The sequence below is a fragment of the Canis aureus genome, chromosome 21, assembly GCF_053574225.1.
Source record: "Canis aureus isolate CA01 chromosome 21, VMU_Caureus_v.1.0, whole genome shotgun sequence".
In the NCBI taxonomy this organism is placed as follows: domain Eukaryota; kingdom Metazoa; phylum Chordata; class Mammalia; order Carnivora; family Canidae; genus Canis; species Canis aureus.
This window is the reverse complement of record NC_135631.1, coordinates 49,946-64,399: the sequence shown is the minus strand read 5'-3', so window position 1 is coordinate 64,399 and position 14,454 is coordinate 49,946. Positions and strand designations below refer to the sequence as shown.

General features: G+C 40.6%; 1 protein-coding gene across 1 annotated transcript; it reads left to right on the top strand.

The window, feature by feature from the left end:
- Nucleotides 1–1,856: 1,856 nt before the first annotated feature.
- Nucleotides 1,857–9,188, top strand: LOC144292087 (mitotic spindle assembly checkpoint protein MAD2A-like). Its single transcript, XM_077861792.1, has 5 exons — nt 1,857–2,075; nt 3,162–3,308; nt 6,303–6,423; nt 7,386–7,489; nt 8,206–9,188. The coding sequence occupies exons 1-5, from the start codon at nt 2,003–2,005 to the stop codon at nt 8,376–8,378; spliced, it is 618 nt and encodes a 205-aa protein (XP_077717918.1). The 5' UTR covers nt 1,857–2,002; the 3' UTR covers nt 8,379–9,188.
- Nucleotides 9,189–14,454: the final 5,266 nt, after the last annotated feature.

Sequence of the window (14,454 nt, the reverse complement as noted above, 5' to 3'; positions counted from 1 at the left end):
CAGGTGGCAACCACACTCAGCAGGTCCAGGTGAGGCCAAGCTGAGGACCAGTGTCACCAGGGCCAGGTGAGGCCCAGATGGGGACCAGAGTCACCATGTCCAGGTGAGGCCAGAAGGACACCACAGGTACCAGCTCCAGGTGAGGTCCATGTGCAAACCAGAGTCACCCGGTCCAAGTGAGGCCCAGGTGTGGAACAGATTAACCAGGTCCCAATGACACCCAGATGAAGACCAGAGTGACCAAGTCAAGGTGTGGCCCAGATGGTGATCAGAGTCACCAGGTTCAGGTGAGGCCAAGAAGGGGACCACAGTCACCATGTCCAGGTGAACCTGATGTGGGAAACAGATTCACCAGGTCCGGGTGAGGGCCAGGTGGGGAACACAGTCACTGGATCCAGGTGAGGCACAGGTGGGGAACACAGTCACCAGGTCCAGGTAAGGCCAAGCAGAGGACCAGTGTCACCAGGGCCAGGTGAGGCCCAGATGGGGACCGGAGTCACCAGGTACAGATGAGGCTAGAAGGAAACAAGGGACACAAGGTCCAGGTGAGGTCCTGGTGGGAGCCAGACTCACCAGGTCCAGGTGAGGCCATGGTGAAGATCAGAGTCACCAGTTCCGTTGAGGCCCAGGTGGGGCCAGAGTCACCAGGTACAGAAGAGGTCAAAGTGAGGACCAGAGTTACGAGGTCCAGGTGAGTCCCAGTGAGGAATAGAGTAACCATGTCCCGATGATGCCCAGGTAGGGACCAGAGTCACCAGGTCCAGATGAGGCCCTGGTGGGGAGCATATTCACTAGGTCCAGGTGAGGCCCAGTTGAGGACCAGAGTCACCAGGTCAGGGTGAGGCCCAGAGGGGTTCCAGAGTCATCATGTCCAGGTGAGGCTCAGGTGTGGAACAGAGTAACCGGGTCCCAATGATGCCCAGGTGAGGACCAGAGTCACCAGGTCTGGGTGAGGCCTAGATAGGATCAGAGTCACCAGTTCCAGGTGAGGCCCGAAGGAGTCCACAGCAGTCAGGTCCAGGTGGGGCCCAGGTGGGGACCAAAGTCACCAGGACTGGGTGAGGCCAGATGGGGACCAGATTTACCAGGTCCAGGATTTAGAGTTAGGGTTAGGGTTTAGGCTTTAGGGATTAGGGCTGGAGGGACTCCATCCCTGGTCTCCAGGGTCACACCCGGGCTGAAGGCGGCGCTCAACTGCTGGGCCACCAGGGCCGCCCCCCCAATTTCTTTTTTTTTTGTGTGTGTGTAAGATTTTATTAATTTATTCATGAGAATACACAGAGAGGAGAGAGAGAGAGAGAGAGAGGCAGAGACACAGGCAGAGGGAGAAGCAGGCTCCACGCAGGTAGCCCGACGTGGGACTTGATCCCGGGTCTCCAGGATCACGCCCTGGCAGAAGGCGGCGCCAAACCGCCGAGCCACCGGGTCTGCCCCCCAGTTCCTTAACAGCTGCGCCCGCATACAGTCGCCAGGCCTTCTCAAGCTGTGGCTGGACTGCCACGGACGCGGTTTCTTGACTGACTCCCAGAGTATCTAAGCAAGTTTCAATCGCCCACTAGGGAGTGGGCGGGGTCCCTGGGCCACGTTAAGATGCAACTGGCGCGTTCACATCACTCTGAAAATAGCTTTGAAACTGACGAACCGGGATCCTGGGCTGCTCACTCCGCAGGCCTCGGGAGCGGGCGTCAAAGCCAGGTTTTGCGGTCGTCTCGCCTCAGCTGCGACCCGGCGACCACAATTACAGGTGCTCGGTAGGGACCCTTCCGTGCCCGACAACCCGGAAGTGCCTGACCACGCCTACCCACTGCGCCTGCGCGAGGCGCCCCTCCCGCGAGCGAGGAGACTGGCGCTGGGCCTGCCGGGAGGCTCGTCGCGCCTGCGCGGAGGGCCCCTGGCGTGCTGCGTCGTTACTTTTGAAACGAGTGGCGGGGAACTTCCGTTGGAGGCTGTGGCGTCGCCCTCCGCCGGGCAGCAGCGCGCTCCCTCGTCCCTAGGCCTGGCCATGGCGCTGCAGCTCTCCCGGGAGCAAGGCATCACCCTGCGCGGGAGCTCCGAAATCGTGGCCGAGTTTTTCTGTAAGTCCCCCTTGCGCAGGCCAGAGGGCGGGGAGAGCTGAGGCCAGGCCGCCCTGGAGGCCCGGCCACGGAGGCGGAGGCGGGGTCGGGGTCGGCTCTCTTTGCTCCAGCGCCCGCCGGGCTGGAGAATCTAATCTAGGAGGAGGCGGATGCAGGCGCCACCCCCGGGCGCCTCGCTCCTGGTGGAGCAGGAAGCCCAGGTGCTGCCGAGGCCCGCCTGGCGCTGCGGCCCCTCCACCAGCAGCCTTGCTTTATTTTTTTTTAAATTTTTTTAATTAATTAATTAATTAATTAATTTATGATAGAGAGAGAGAGAGAGAGGCAGAAACACAGGCAGAAGGAGAAGCAGGCTCCATGCACCGGGAGCCCGATGTGGACCGGGAGCCCGACGTGGGATTCGATCCCGGGTCTCCAGGATCGCGCCCTGGGCCAAAGGCAGGCACTAAACCGCTGCGCCACCAGGGATCCCAGCAGCCTTGCTTTAAACGGCGGATCCGACACGCTTCCCAGCCCGGCCCAGCCACACGCCTACGCCCACCCCGAGCGGGGTGGGGCCCCAGTATATCTTGAATAGCCCTTCCACCAAGCTTTGATCCCGGTACTGACGGCGATGGACTAGATTTAGGAAACTCTGTCCTGGACCAGGCCATGTTTGTACCCTCTGATGGAATCTGGTAGGAGAAGAGGAGGGAAAAGTGAGGGAGAGGCTTGCTTTGGAACATTGGACCGGTTAATCAGTTGCTAATCCAGACGCAAAAGCCTATTTCGACACCCTGTGATCACATAACCTGAATTGGGGCTTGCATTATCGTGAGCTTGTAGTTCTACTTTGACACTAGGTTAATGCAGTTTGGCATTTTTAGTTCCGCATAAACGCAGGTATCGTGTTCTTTTTACTTAGAAGCAACATTTTTAAGGATTTTCAGTGGCACTTTTCACTTACTCTGCTTTCAGCAAGACACCCACAAATGCACGTTTAGGCTTTTTCAGTTTGATACCAGGAATGAAACCGCAGCCACATCTAAATAGGTTTTATTTTCCAGAGTTACAAAGTGAAAATGACTTTAACATTCCTTTTGTTTTCAGCATTTGGCATCAACAGCATTTTATATCAGCGTGGCATATATCCATCTGAAACCTTTACCAGAGTGCAGAAATACGGACTCACCTTGCTTGTAACAACTGATCCTGAGCTCATGAAATACCTAAATAATGTAGTGGAACAACTGAAAGGTATTTAATTGTTGAAAACCATTTTGAGTTTTGCAGGCTTTCTTGGACCCGTACTTTCTGGCATCTTGGTGTTCATTTTTCAGCGCTATACAAAGAGGTGTAAAACACTGCAATTTCAAATACAGTGATTCTCAATCGGAAGGAAGCAAATAATAAGTTGAAAGAAAGTCCACTCTTCCCTACCACATTTTGAGTGGGTTAAATACTTTGATGTTAGAAATCTGATCTGGCTTCACAAAACAATCTCTATCAACTCCCTTTGAAGTGATTTTTGCAGTTCGTGTAGCCAGGTGGAACAAGTTGGAATTTTACATAACTATGATGATGTTTATTATTGGAGAGAAATCCACTATATATTTTTAACATGATATATTTTCTATAGTTGCCTAGAGTTTAAAACCATCATTATTTTAAGATAAAATGAAATTGGATCCAGCCTGGGAACTAAACTTAAAAAAAAAAAAAAAACTACTAATAGAGTACCCAATAAAGTTTTTTAATGTCTGTCTTCAATTGTCTTTGTTAAAATCCTGCCTATAAGTTAGCCATTTCTATCTGAACACTCACTGTTTTTTCTTAGCTCAAGAAATTACTGAATACTTGTTGAATGAATACTTGTTCTCCATCTATTCTTTTTTTCCCCCCATCTTTTTCTCTACTTAGGATTCTCGCTTCTAATTTTTCTGTGTTATAGAATGTTTCTCCCTGGCTCCTCATTTGACCTTCCAAAACTAGTTCCAAAAAAAATTACAGTAATTTTTTTTTTAATTCCTGAGTCATATATATATTTTCTGTTTCAAGGGGCTTTATTTTTTAAATTCTATTAATCATATTTTTATCATCTTCAGGGCTAAATCACCCAGGGCTATACTCAGATTACTTAGCCTGAAACGTAGAAGTAACTAAGAATCTATGTGACCTTAATTTGATGAAGAAGCAAACCCTGCCTAAGCTACTGATTTTAGGTTGTCTCCTTTAAGACTACACTGATGACATTTCACCTCAGTTGTATGTAGACCTTCCGATTTAATTTGTCCCTTTTAGTTAGAATGGAGGAATTGCTCTTCTTAGAGGCAAATTGTTCGATCTCTTTGAATCCCCATCACTCTAGCCTTCCTAAGGACTTTACCCTAGTTCTTCTCTGGTATTTCTGACTTCTTTGTTTTGAGATATTTTCATTGGTTTCATCTGTCTTCAGTTTTAAAAGAAAAAAATTTCCACACACCCCAGATCTTTAAGTGACTACCCAATCTCTTCCTTTTCAGAGCAAAATTGAGAAAAAGTTGATTTTTGTCAAGGGGTCAGCAAGACTGACCGCCCATATCCAGCAAGTGGCCTATTTTTGTACTACCTGCAAACTAAGAATATTTTCAGATTTTTAAAAGCTAGTTTTTAAAAGACTACACAAGAGACCTAGGTGGCCCACAAGCCCTAAATATTACAAGATTGTTTTTGTCTCTTAAAAAAAACAACTGTGTATTCTTGAGTATATTATCCCAAGTTCCAAGATTAATTCAGGGCTCATTATGAGGCCCTCTTATTATAATCTCTAAGATGATTTCTGACACATACATAACTTCACTAACAATCTTTGTGTAGTTGACTCACAAGCATACATCCAACCCAAGTCTTCTCTTTGCTCATATAGTAAGTGGCTCCCTTGATATCCACATGTGGCTATCCTAGTGATACTTGAAAACTAAATGTAAGGGGGTCCTGGCTGGCTCAGTCAGTAGAGCATGCAACTCTTGATCTTGGGTTGTTAGTTCCAGCTCCACATTGGGTGTGGATATTACTTAGAAGTAAAACCTTAGGGCAGCCCGGGTGGCTCAGCGGTTTAGCGCTGCCTTCAGCCCAGGGCATGATCCTGAAGACCTGGGATCGAGTCCCACATCAGGCTCCTGCATGGAGCCAGCTTCTCCCTCTGCCTGTGTCTCTGCCTCTCTCTCTCTCTCTCTCTCTCTCTCTCTCTCTCTCTCTGTCTCTCATGAATAAATACATAAAATCTTAAAAAAAAATGAAGAAAAAGAAAACCTTTAAAAAAAACTGTAAGCATCATGTCTCATTTCCATTCTCTTTCTCTCAGTGAACGGATCAACCTTCCAATCAGTGGTATAAACCAGAAAGTTGGGAACTATCCCTGAGTATTTCCTCTTCCTTAGTTTCATTAGTATCCAATAAATCTTAACAATTTTAACCACGAAATCTCTGGACTCTACCTATACTTGTCTATCTCTACCAATTTATCCTTCTATAAGCCTTCAGTACCTCTTGCTTGAGGTAATCATTTAGCATCCCTAGATCCTCTCTTCCACTCTACTTTCCACACATCGCAGGCAAAAGTATAGTCTGAAATATAAGTTTAATCACATCACACCCTATACAAAGTAATGACTTCCCTGGTTCTTGAAGTATAAGTTCTTTAATTTAGTCCATGTGGCCTTGTGTGGTCTGACCCCTATGTATCTTGCACAAACCGACCTTGTTCATTCTCCCTTTGTATTACCCTTTCAATCCTCTGGTCAGATACTTTTCGCTTTTCAGTATTTAACACCTGTACATTTTCTGTATCCTTTTGCATATTTAATGGTATTTATTTAGAATTGAAGTCGAGTGAGAATTCCCGGAGTCAGATTTTCCTATATTCTCTCATTGGATCACATACTGTACCTTCTTAGCATTTATTACAATTAAAATTTTACATTTATTACTGCAGTGATTAGGTTAATGCTCATCTTCTGCAGTTTACCTTGGATTAGAGTATACTGCATGTTCACTACTCTGTCCTTAGCATTCAGTACTAACTACATCTGGTACAGATACTGAGAATTGAAAAACAGGAGCTAGGTTATTATGAGGCAAGTTTTCTGTACAGGTTGGAGGAGTTCCAAAATACCAGTGGTAGGAATTTGCTAAGGATAGAAAGTGAGACCTGGGAAGAGAGTTACTTTGTAATGCAGTGAACCAAAAAAGATGCCTTGTTATGCATTGCAGATTGGTTATACAAGTGTTCAGTTCAGAAACTGGTGGTAGTCATCTCAAATATTGAAAGCGGTGAAGTCCTTGAAAGGTGGCAGTTTGATATTGAGTGCGACAAGACTGCAAAAGATGACAAGTAAGTATGAATTAAATTGCTTCCACTTTCATAGATTTTTTTTCCCCAAACTTGTTTTCTTGAGTAAATGAGTTCTAACTATATTGAAATAGTTTTGTATAAGGTAGTTTGTTTCTAACTATGTTAGATTCGATCTTTCATCTCCCGTGGAGAAGAATTAGACTCACAAACTGTGCTCATAAAAGAGTTGTGCCTATTATGGACTTGTATAGTGTACTTTTAACATAATTGCCCTTAGTCTAAAATCCATAAATTTCAACCTTTAGTATTTATGGTGCTATATGTAAGCTACACATGATGTATTAGGTGGGCCATTTAATGAATTGTGTCAAGGTACTTTTAACCGTGAAGTATTATCCTAGACTTTCTACTAGCTTATTTTGCAGCTCTACTGTATTTCATTTAATGCTATGAACTTCCTAAGACACTCTTAACTGAAGTTCTTAGGTCCTCTGGATGGGAAATGCCCCTCATTATATGCTAATTCTTAGCATTGTCCTAGACATGCTTACCTGTAAACTCAGAACTCTCTCATAATGAAATGTAGTTCCTGAAGCCTTTGGTCTATTTTAGAAAGTGTTTAATTATAAAAATAACTTGATATAACATCTTATTTGAAGCACTACAGAATTAGACATTTAGGTATTACTAAAAATGCCAAAATGATTATGCCAATTAAAGATCTTAGGTACTACTTGTTATCTTTGTTTTACAATATGCTGAATGTTTCCTGACTTGAAGCACTTGGCAGGTTTTCTAGTCATCTGTTATTTAATGACCTGATACTAAGATCAGTCTTAAATACTGGAATAATAAATGAAATTATAATCGTTTTTTTAAAAACTCCTTTTGAATGCATTACTTAATTTGAGTTTTGAAGCATTTAATCAAACAATCTTACCAGTGTTTTAAATAACTTGTTAAAACTTAAAATGAATCAACTCATTTGGTTTCCTCGGTAGCACACCCAGAGAAAAGTCTCAGAAGGCTATCCAGGATGAGATCCGCTCCGTAATCCGACAGATCACAGCTACCGTGACGTTTCTGCCACTGTTGGAAGTCTCTTGTAAGTATTATATGACTTCACGTTGGTTCAGATTTGTTGTGGAAAGACTAAGCTATTACTTTAAGAACAGTTTTGTTGAATTTTTTTCTTAATTATCCATGTCATGGTATACAAGTGAGAAAAACGTCATGAATCTAAAGTAATGCTGGTTGCATTTTATTTACAAGTGCTGAAAAGGGAAAGAATGAAAGTTTTCTACAGTACTCCTGAATATTTTGATGTAATTTCTTCCATTTTATTTTCTACACATTTCCTTGTATATAATTAAGACTTACAGGTATAACTGTGTCTTTCTTTTCTAGCTTAGTTACTCCTTGATTCATCAGATATACCCTAAATGCCTACTGTATGCCTGACACGGTACTGGGCATTGGGATACAATGGTCACAGAACCAAGATGTTATCTTTCTCTGGCTTAGATTCATGCTGTCTCATGATTAATTATATACTTTCTGCAAATATCTTTAATGGCTTTTCTCTTTGAAGAAAAAAAAAAGTTTTTTTTTTTTCGAGTTTTTCATTAAGTAAAAAGGAGTACAGTATTTTCTGTACTAAAATTTCCATTGAAGAAAAGCAATTAGCTAATATAACTGATTAGAGATCAAGCTAAACTAGCTTTTCTGACATGATAGGTGGCTCATATGTGAGGGAGACAGGAAGGATAGTTGTACCTTTCAAAAAATAATTGTACTTTAATGATCTTATCCCCAATTCAGGTTCATTTGACCTACTGATTTATACAGACAAAGATTTGGTTGTACCTGAAAAATGGGAAGAGTCGGGACCACAGTTTATTACCAATTCTGAGGAAGTCCGTCTTCGTTCATTTACTACTACTATCCACAAAGTAAATAGCATGGTGGCCTATAAAATTCCCACGAATGACTGAGGATGAGATAAGGACAGTGATGTACTTGTAGTTCTCAGATGCAGTTTTCCTGAAACCAAGTCAACTATAGTTGATAAATTTTGTTTCACTGGTTAATTTTTAGACTGGGAAAACTTAACATTATACATCTATTGAACTGTGCATAATTGTTCCATTTTCTTGTTACCTGTATGACTTTATACAGGGTTGGCATAAATTATTGCATGTTGTTCAAAAGGGAACTAGCAGATCACATCAGCATTGTTGTCAATTCCTTGAAAGTGGTAACTGTAGATGGATAACTTTTGCCATAAAGCTAAATGCCTTCTTAAATCAGACCTTTTGGTCAAGTACTTTGACTCTGGAATATAGGCAGGGAGATATTAAATGTAAAATACAGTAAAAGAAGTCTGAATATTGAGAGTCTTTGTTTAGATTCTGAAATTATCTAATGATAATCTGCAAGTAATGAAAAATTGCTCATAATAGGTCTCTGCCATTTATTTTATTTGTATATTTTCCATATTGAAAACATTTCCAATTATTTGATTTTAATTTGTTGTAGAACTCGAACCTACAAAGCTATGTATATTGCCACTGTTTAAATTCCTGTGATACAGAACTCTTAAATTTTTTTTATGTTTTATAAAATCAAGCTTTAAATCATGGTGAAATAAAGTTAAATATGTATGTTTAAAATTTGTCTTAAAATATGTTTATATTGGTGTGGTATTAACACATACAATAGAATGGATTCAGTATAGCAAATAATATCTTGTGCCTACCAAGGCCTAAAGATACAAACTTGAATAAATCAGGAGGTACTTTCAATTTAGTGGACAAGCTTTGATTATATCCCTTTAATCTTATAACCTTAGACTTAAAATAAGCATCATTCTCTGTATAAAATAATACATGTCATTTGGAATTAATTCATTTTAGCATATAGTGGACTGTAGAACTTTTCTATGCTCTTAGCCTTATTGCCAGCCTAGCTTATTTTTTAAGGATCAGTTTAAGGCAAACTTCTGAAGTCTTTTCTAATCTCTATTCTAAATGTTACCTTGTTTTGTAATTAAGTGCTTAGTATCAGACACTGTTCTAAGTTTTTTATATGAGTTAACTCATTAACCTTCACTATAAAGTAAAAACACATAGCCTGTATCACTCATTCAGAAATTACAAAGTGAGCACCTGTAAAAGTGCCAAGTATTAGGATGAATGAAACAAAGTCCTGGTCTTTCTGAAGCTTGAGATATGGAGAGGAAAATAGATGGCAAGCTTCCAGGCAGTTACTACACAGGTTTATCTCATTATGTATTTGTCTTTTCTTTTTTTTTTTTTTTTTTTAATTTTTTATTTATTTATGATAGTTACAGAGAGAGAGAGAGGCAGAGACACAGGCAGAGGGAGAAGCAGGCTCCATGCACCGGGAGCCCGATGTGGGATTCGATCCCGGGTCTCCAGGATCACGCCCTGGGCCAAAGGCAGGCGCCAAACCGCTGCGCCACCAGGGATCCCCTGTCTTTGTTTTTTCGCCTGAGTAATCTGATCTCTCTGATCCAGTTGCCTGCTTGTTAAGAATAAAGGGCAATTCTCTCATTGCAAGACAAATAAGTGCCAGTATTTGATGACAGGTATAGTGAATGCTATTGTGAAAGCCCATTGCCTTGAGAATTGTTGAAGCTATCTAATTGAGGTCCACCCACATGTCTTTTTCCTGAATAAGAAAAGTAGTTCTGCAGAAATGAAAAAGATGTTGAATTAAAGTATGGTCAAGAGTCTGGTTTTCCAAACATGAGGTATGTTACAAAGCGGACACTAGCAAGATTAAAACATTTAAATTCTGGGCTGTTAAACTGTGGGAGGAGCCATGATGTCCTTGGACAGATGAATGAATAAGGAATATGTGAGATCTATAGATAGGTAGATAGATAGATAGATAGATAGATAGATAGATAGATAGATAGATAGATAGATAGATAGATAGATCTTGCCATTTGCAAAGACTGGGATAGAACTAGAGGGTATCATGTTAATTGAAATAAGTCAGGAAAGAAAATTACCATATGGTTTCACTCCTATGTGGAATTAAGCAAAACAGATGGACATCTGGGAAGGGAAGGAAAACTAAAGAAGATGAAAACAGAGAGGGAGGAAAAAAGGTACTCAATCATAGGAAACAAATAGGGTCACAGGATGGGAGGAGGTTGGGGAAATAGGGTAGCTGGGGGATGGGCATGAAGGAGGGCAGGTGATGTCATGAGCACTGGGTGTTACATCCAACACCTCTTAAATTCTACCTCTGAAACTAGTAATACACTATATGTTAATTAATTGAATTTAAAATAAATTCTTCAAAAAACATCAAAAAAATAAATTCTGGGCTGTTTGTAACCTCTAAACATGAAACATTAGGTTGAGAAGGAAAGCAGAACTGGAAGTTCAGTAAAAATATGAAGAGTTAAAAATTCTGGTCCTACTTTTGGGACAAAAGTTTGAAATTCTTTTTAGAAAGCAGTAACTGCTTTAGGAAACACTAAATGCCTCTGCTAAATAACCAGAAATAATGTGGTTATTCCCTGAAAAACGTTCACCAGTAGCAACTTTAATAGATCACTGATAATACTTAAATTTCTGTCAGTTGTTTTTATTCGCCAAATAAAACAATCCTAATATTACCACTTATAATTTGTGGCTTATAACACTAGTGACTCCTACTAGTACATATATTGGAGTTGAGTCGGAGCCAAGCTATGAGCTTTATTGGCAAAGCTCAATTGGAAAAGCTTTGGCCTATGGCCCCAACTAAACTTGTCCTGCCCTCTTTTCCTATACCTTGAAGTCCACCTTAAGAGGAAGATATTTAAACCAACAGATGCAAGAATTGCGAATGACCTATGAACAGTTAGTATTATATGTAATGATAAATCACTAAATTCTACTCCTGAAACCAATATTACACTATATGTTAACTAAGATTTAAATAAAAATTTGGAAGAAAAAAAAAGCCCTACATGACTTCCACACCATGTTAGAGAAACGAAGATTCTAAGAGAGTCTGATGGGCCTGCCCTGGACTCTTGACTCAGCTTTGCTTACCATAGGTAGAGGAATGGAAACATGTTCCGGCTAGGCCTATCAGGGTCTGAAATAGAGCTCCAGAAGGGACTGAACCACATGTCTCCAGGATTCTTCTCCCAGTGTCATCAATTGAAGAGAGGAGTCAAGCCTCCATGGGAATTCACACAGAGGTGTGTAATAGTCTCATGTATTAATTGGCTTTTGCAGCAAACAACCATAGAATAACAATTTTTTTTTCCTGGAAGTCTGTGGGTTACCTGGAGTGCTTGTCTTCTTCTCATGCAAGTCTGCAGGGCACATGTCTCGTTCTATCATTGACGGGGCAATGCCTCACCAGGACTCTTAAAGCTTATCTTCAGAACTTTCACACTGACATTTTTGCCCATATTCCACTGATGCAGGTAAGTCTTAAGGCTAAGCCAAACTTCAGTGGGGCCAGAAAGTACACTCTTCCCATGGACTTGAGGAGAGGGCTGTGTGAAAATCTGATGAAAATGATATTATACAGGAAAGATCAGAATACCTAAATAATGCTACACTGTAACTCGTTTTCCACCAGATGTCACTAATGCTACAATATTCAAATTAAGGTGAACTTTTAACTTTAATATTCAGCTTTTCCTATTGGAAATTAACAATGGGATTTCTGGCTACAAAAATAAAAAGCCATCAGAGGAAGAAAACACAGCACCTATATTGGCTAAGTAATATTTAATTTTCCTGCTTTAGTGCACAAGTAGAATAGCAGGATCAATGGATTCACAAACAGCTCTACATTTTTTAAACTTTAGATGGTCTCTTCTGTCCATGATCAAGAAGCTCATTTGGCTCCTCAGCAAGCACATCAAAAGAAGTGTTTCTTCATCTTTCCTAATGGCTCCTACCCTTTTACATCCTTTTAGCAATTGAATGTCCATAACAAATTACTTTCCATTAACTACTTTATAAAACTCCAGGTTTCTTTGGGAGCATTATATTTACACTGTCCTCAGATGACTTTAACCAATTAATGGCAGGAACCAAAAGACAGAGGACTTAATCCTGTAACTTATCTATATTGTTCAAGGAATAAATCAAGTATGAATTTGTGAGCAGTGGTGAAACACTTTCCCAACCAGTCAAAAGAATTGTTCATTAAATAACCTGTTACTCTTTAGGGAATTAATTTTTTGCTAAAGTTGTAAATAATAATATCTTTATCTTTTTTATTAAATATGTAAAGTTCTGTTTTAAGTTATTTTTGTTCAGTGTAACCAGTGTGTTGGAATAACTATGGAATAGAAATGCTGCTAAATTTCAAATTTTATTAGTTACATCTTCTTAGAGCAGATCTGTATTTTTTATTTTTTAAATTTATTTTTTATTGGAGTTCAATTTGCCAACATAAAGCATAACACCCAGTGCTCATCCCGTCAAGTGCCCCCCTCAGTGCACGTCACCCAGTCACCCCATCCCCCACCCCCTCCCCTTCCACTACCCCTTGTTCGTTTCCCAGAGTTAGGAGTCTCTAAGAGCATATCTTTAAAGATCTTTCCATTCTTCATGATTATGGCTTTGAAAGCCAGCAGCATTAACTGATTCTTTTTTTTTTTTTTTTTTTTTTTAAATCTAGTTGGGAAAGCTACTTAATCTTTATTAGAGTTGACAATCATCTTCCAATCTGGCAAAAATATTGTAGCCTTAGCAACAAAACTATTAGAAAAAGCTTAGAGAGGAAAATATCAAGAATTTACCCACTGATTACACAAGTCAGTTTATGTTACCATTTCACCTATTTTTGTGCTCTTACCATTTGATCTATTTTTATACTAGAGAAACCTAATTTCATTTATTTGTATGAAGTCCATTTTCATCTGTGTTTATCTACACCATTTTGCTATACAAGCTTGTTTGCACAAAGGAACACATGAGATCAAAATCTTTATTGTTTTGGCATTTTATCTGTGCTATAAAAAGCCTCTGAGTATAAGCACGACCACTCATGCTCCACTTCCATGCAAGGGAAAGATCTCAAACCTCTTCAAAAACTATCTAGTTATGGACATACCCAGTGGATATCTAGACATGGATCTGAATTTCTTTCTGAATGGCAGTGTCACTCACTCACATGCATTATTACTTAATCCTCACAACAACCCTAGAGGGGGGTATTGTTCCCATTTTACATGTATAAAACCTGAGACTCAAGAAGGCTAGGTAATTTGCTGAACTTCAGACACACAGGGTCTAGCACCAGGCCTGACCCCAAAACCAATATTCTTTCTCACTGGTTTTCAGAATCTAGGCAACAGGGGAAGGTGCCCTGCTCCAGTTGCAGGGACTCAGCCAGAAAGACTGGAATACTACATGACTCTACCAGAAAGTTGGGGAAGGAGAACTCAACACTATTTGAATATCGAGTTGCATTAATTTTTTAAAAAACACTTTTTCAAAATAAGCTATCATTAAATGTTTATATATACATAGTATTTTGCTGTATAATAGCAGCATACATTTTCTTCCATCAACATTTTCTTCTTTCATTCTTTCACTTGTTTTTGTAACTACATGCTGTGTTGGAATTTGGGCTTCTTTATGGGTTGGAACCAGTTTGAGAAAGAGGGAAGATAGAAGGTGATTGAGATGTATGTTATCATCCAAATTATAGGGTTCCCTAGTAAAGCTGGGTAGAAGCTTAGACCTTTTGCAAAAATAGGGTTTGCTACTGCACCTCCATAAACAAGCCATGGGATGGCCAGACAACTGCAGTTGTCCTCACTCAAGCCCACTCCAATAGGGGACCAAGAAGCTCTTTAAGTACAAAAGCTTTACACAGCTTCTATAGGTCTTAAAAAGGTCTGTTCTACATTGCTTGGGATGGTGTGAGAAAGTGAAGACAGCGACCCCAAATCTCTTCTCCAAAACCATGTTCTGTCATCAGGATTGGAGTAGAATCCTGAAGAGGGGAATAACACGCATCCCTCCTAATGTTTGCCAGCTTTTTAATTTTTTAAATATATTACATTGTGGATTC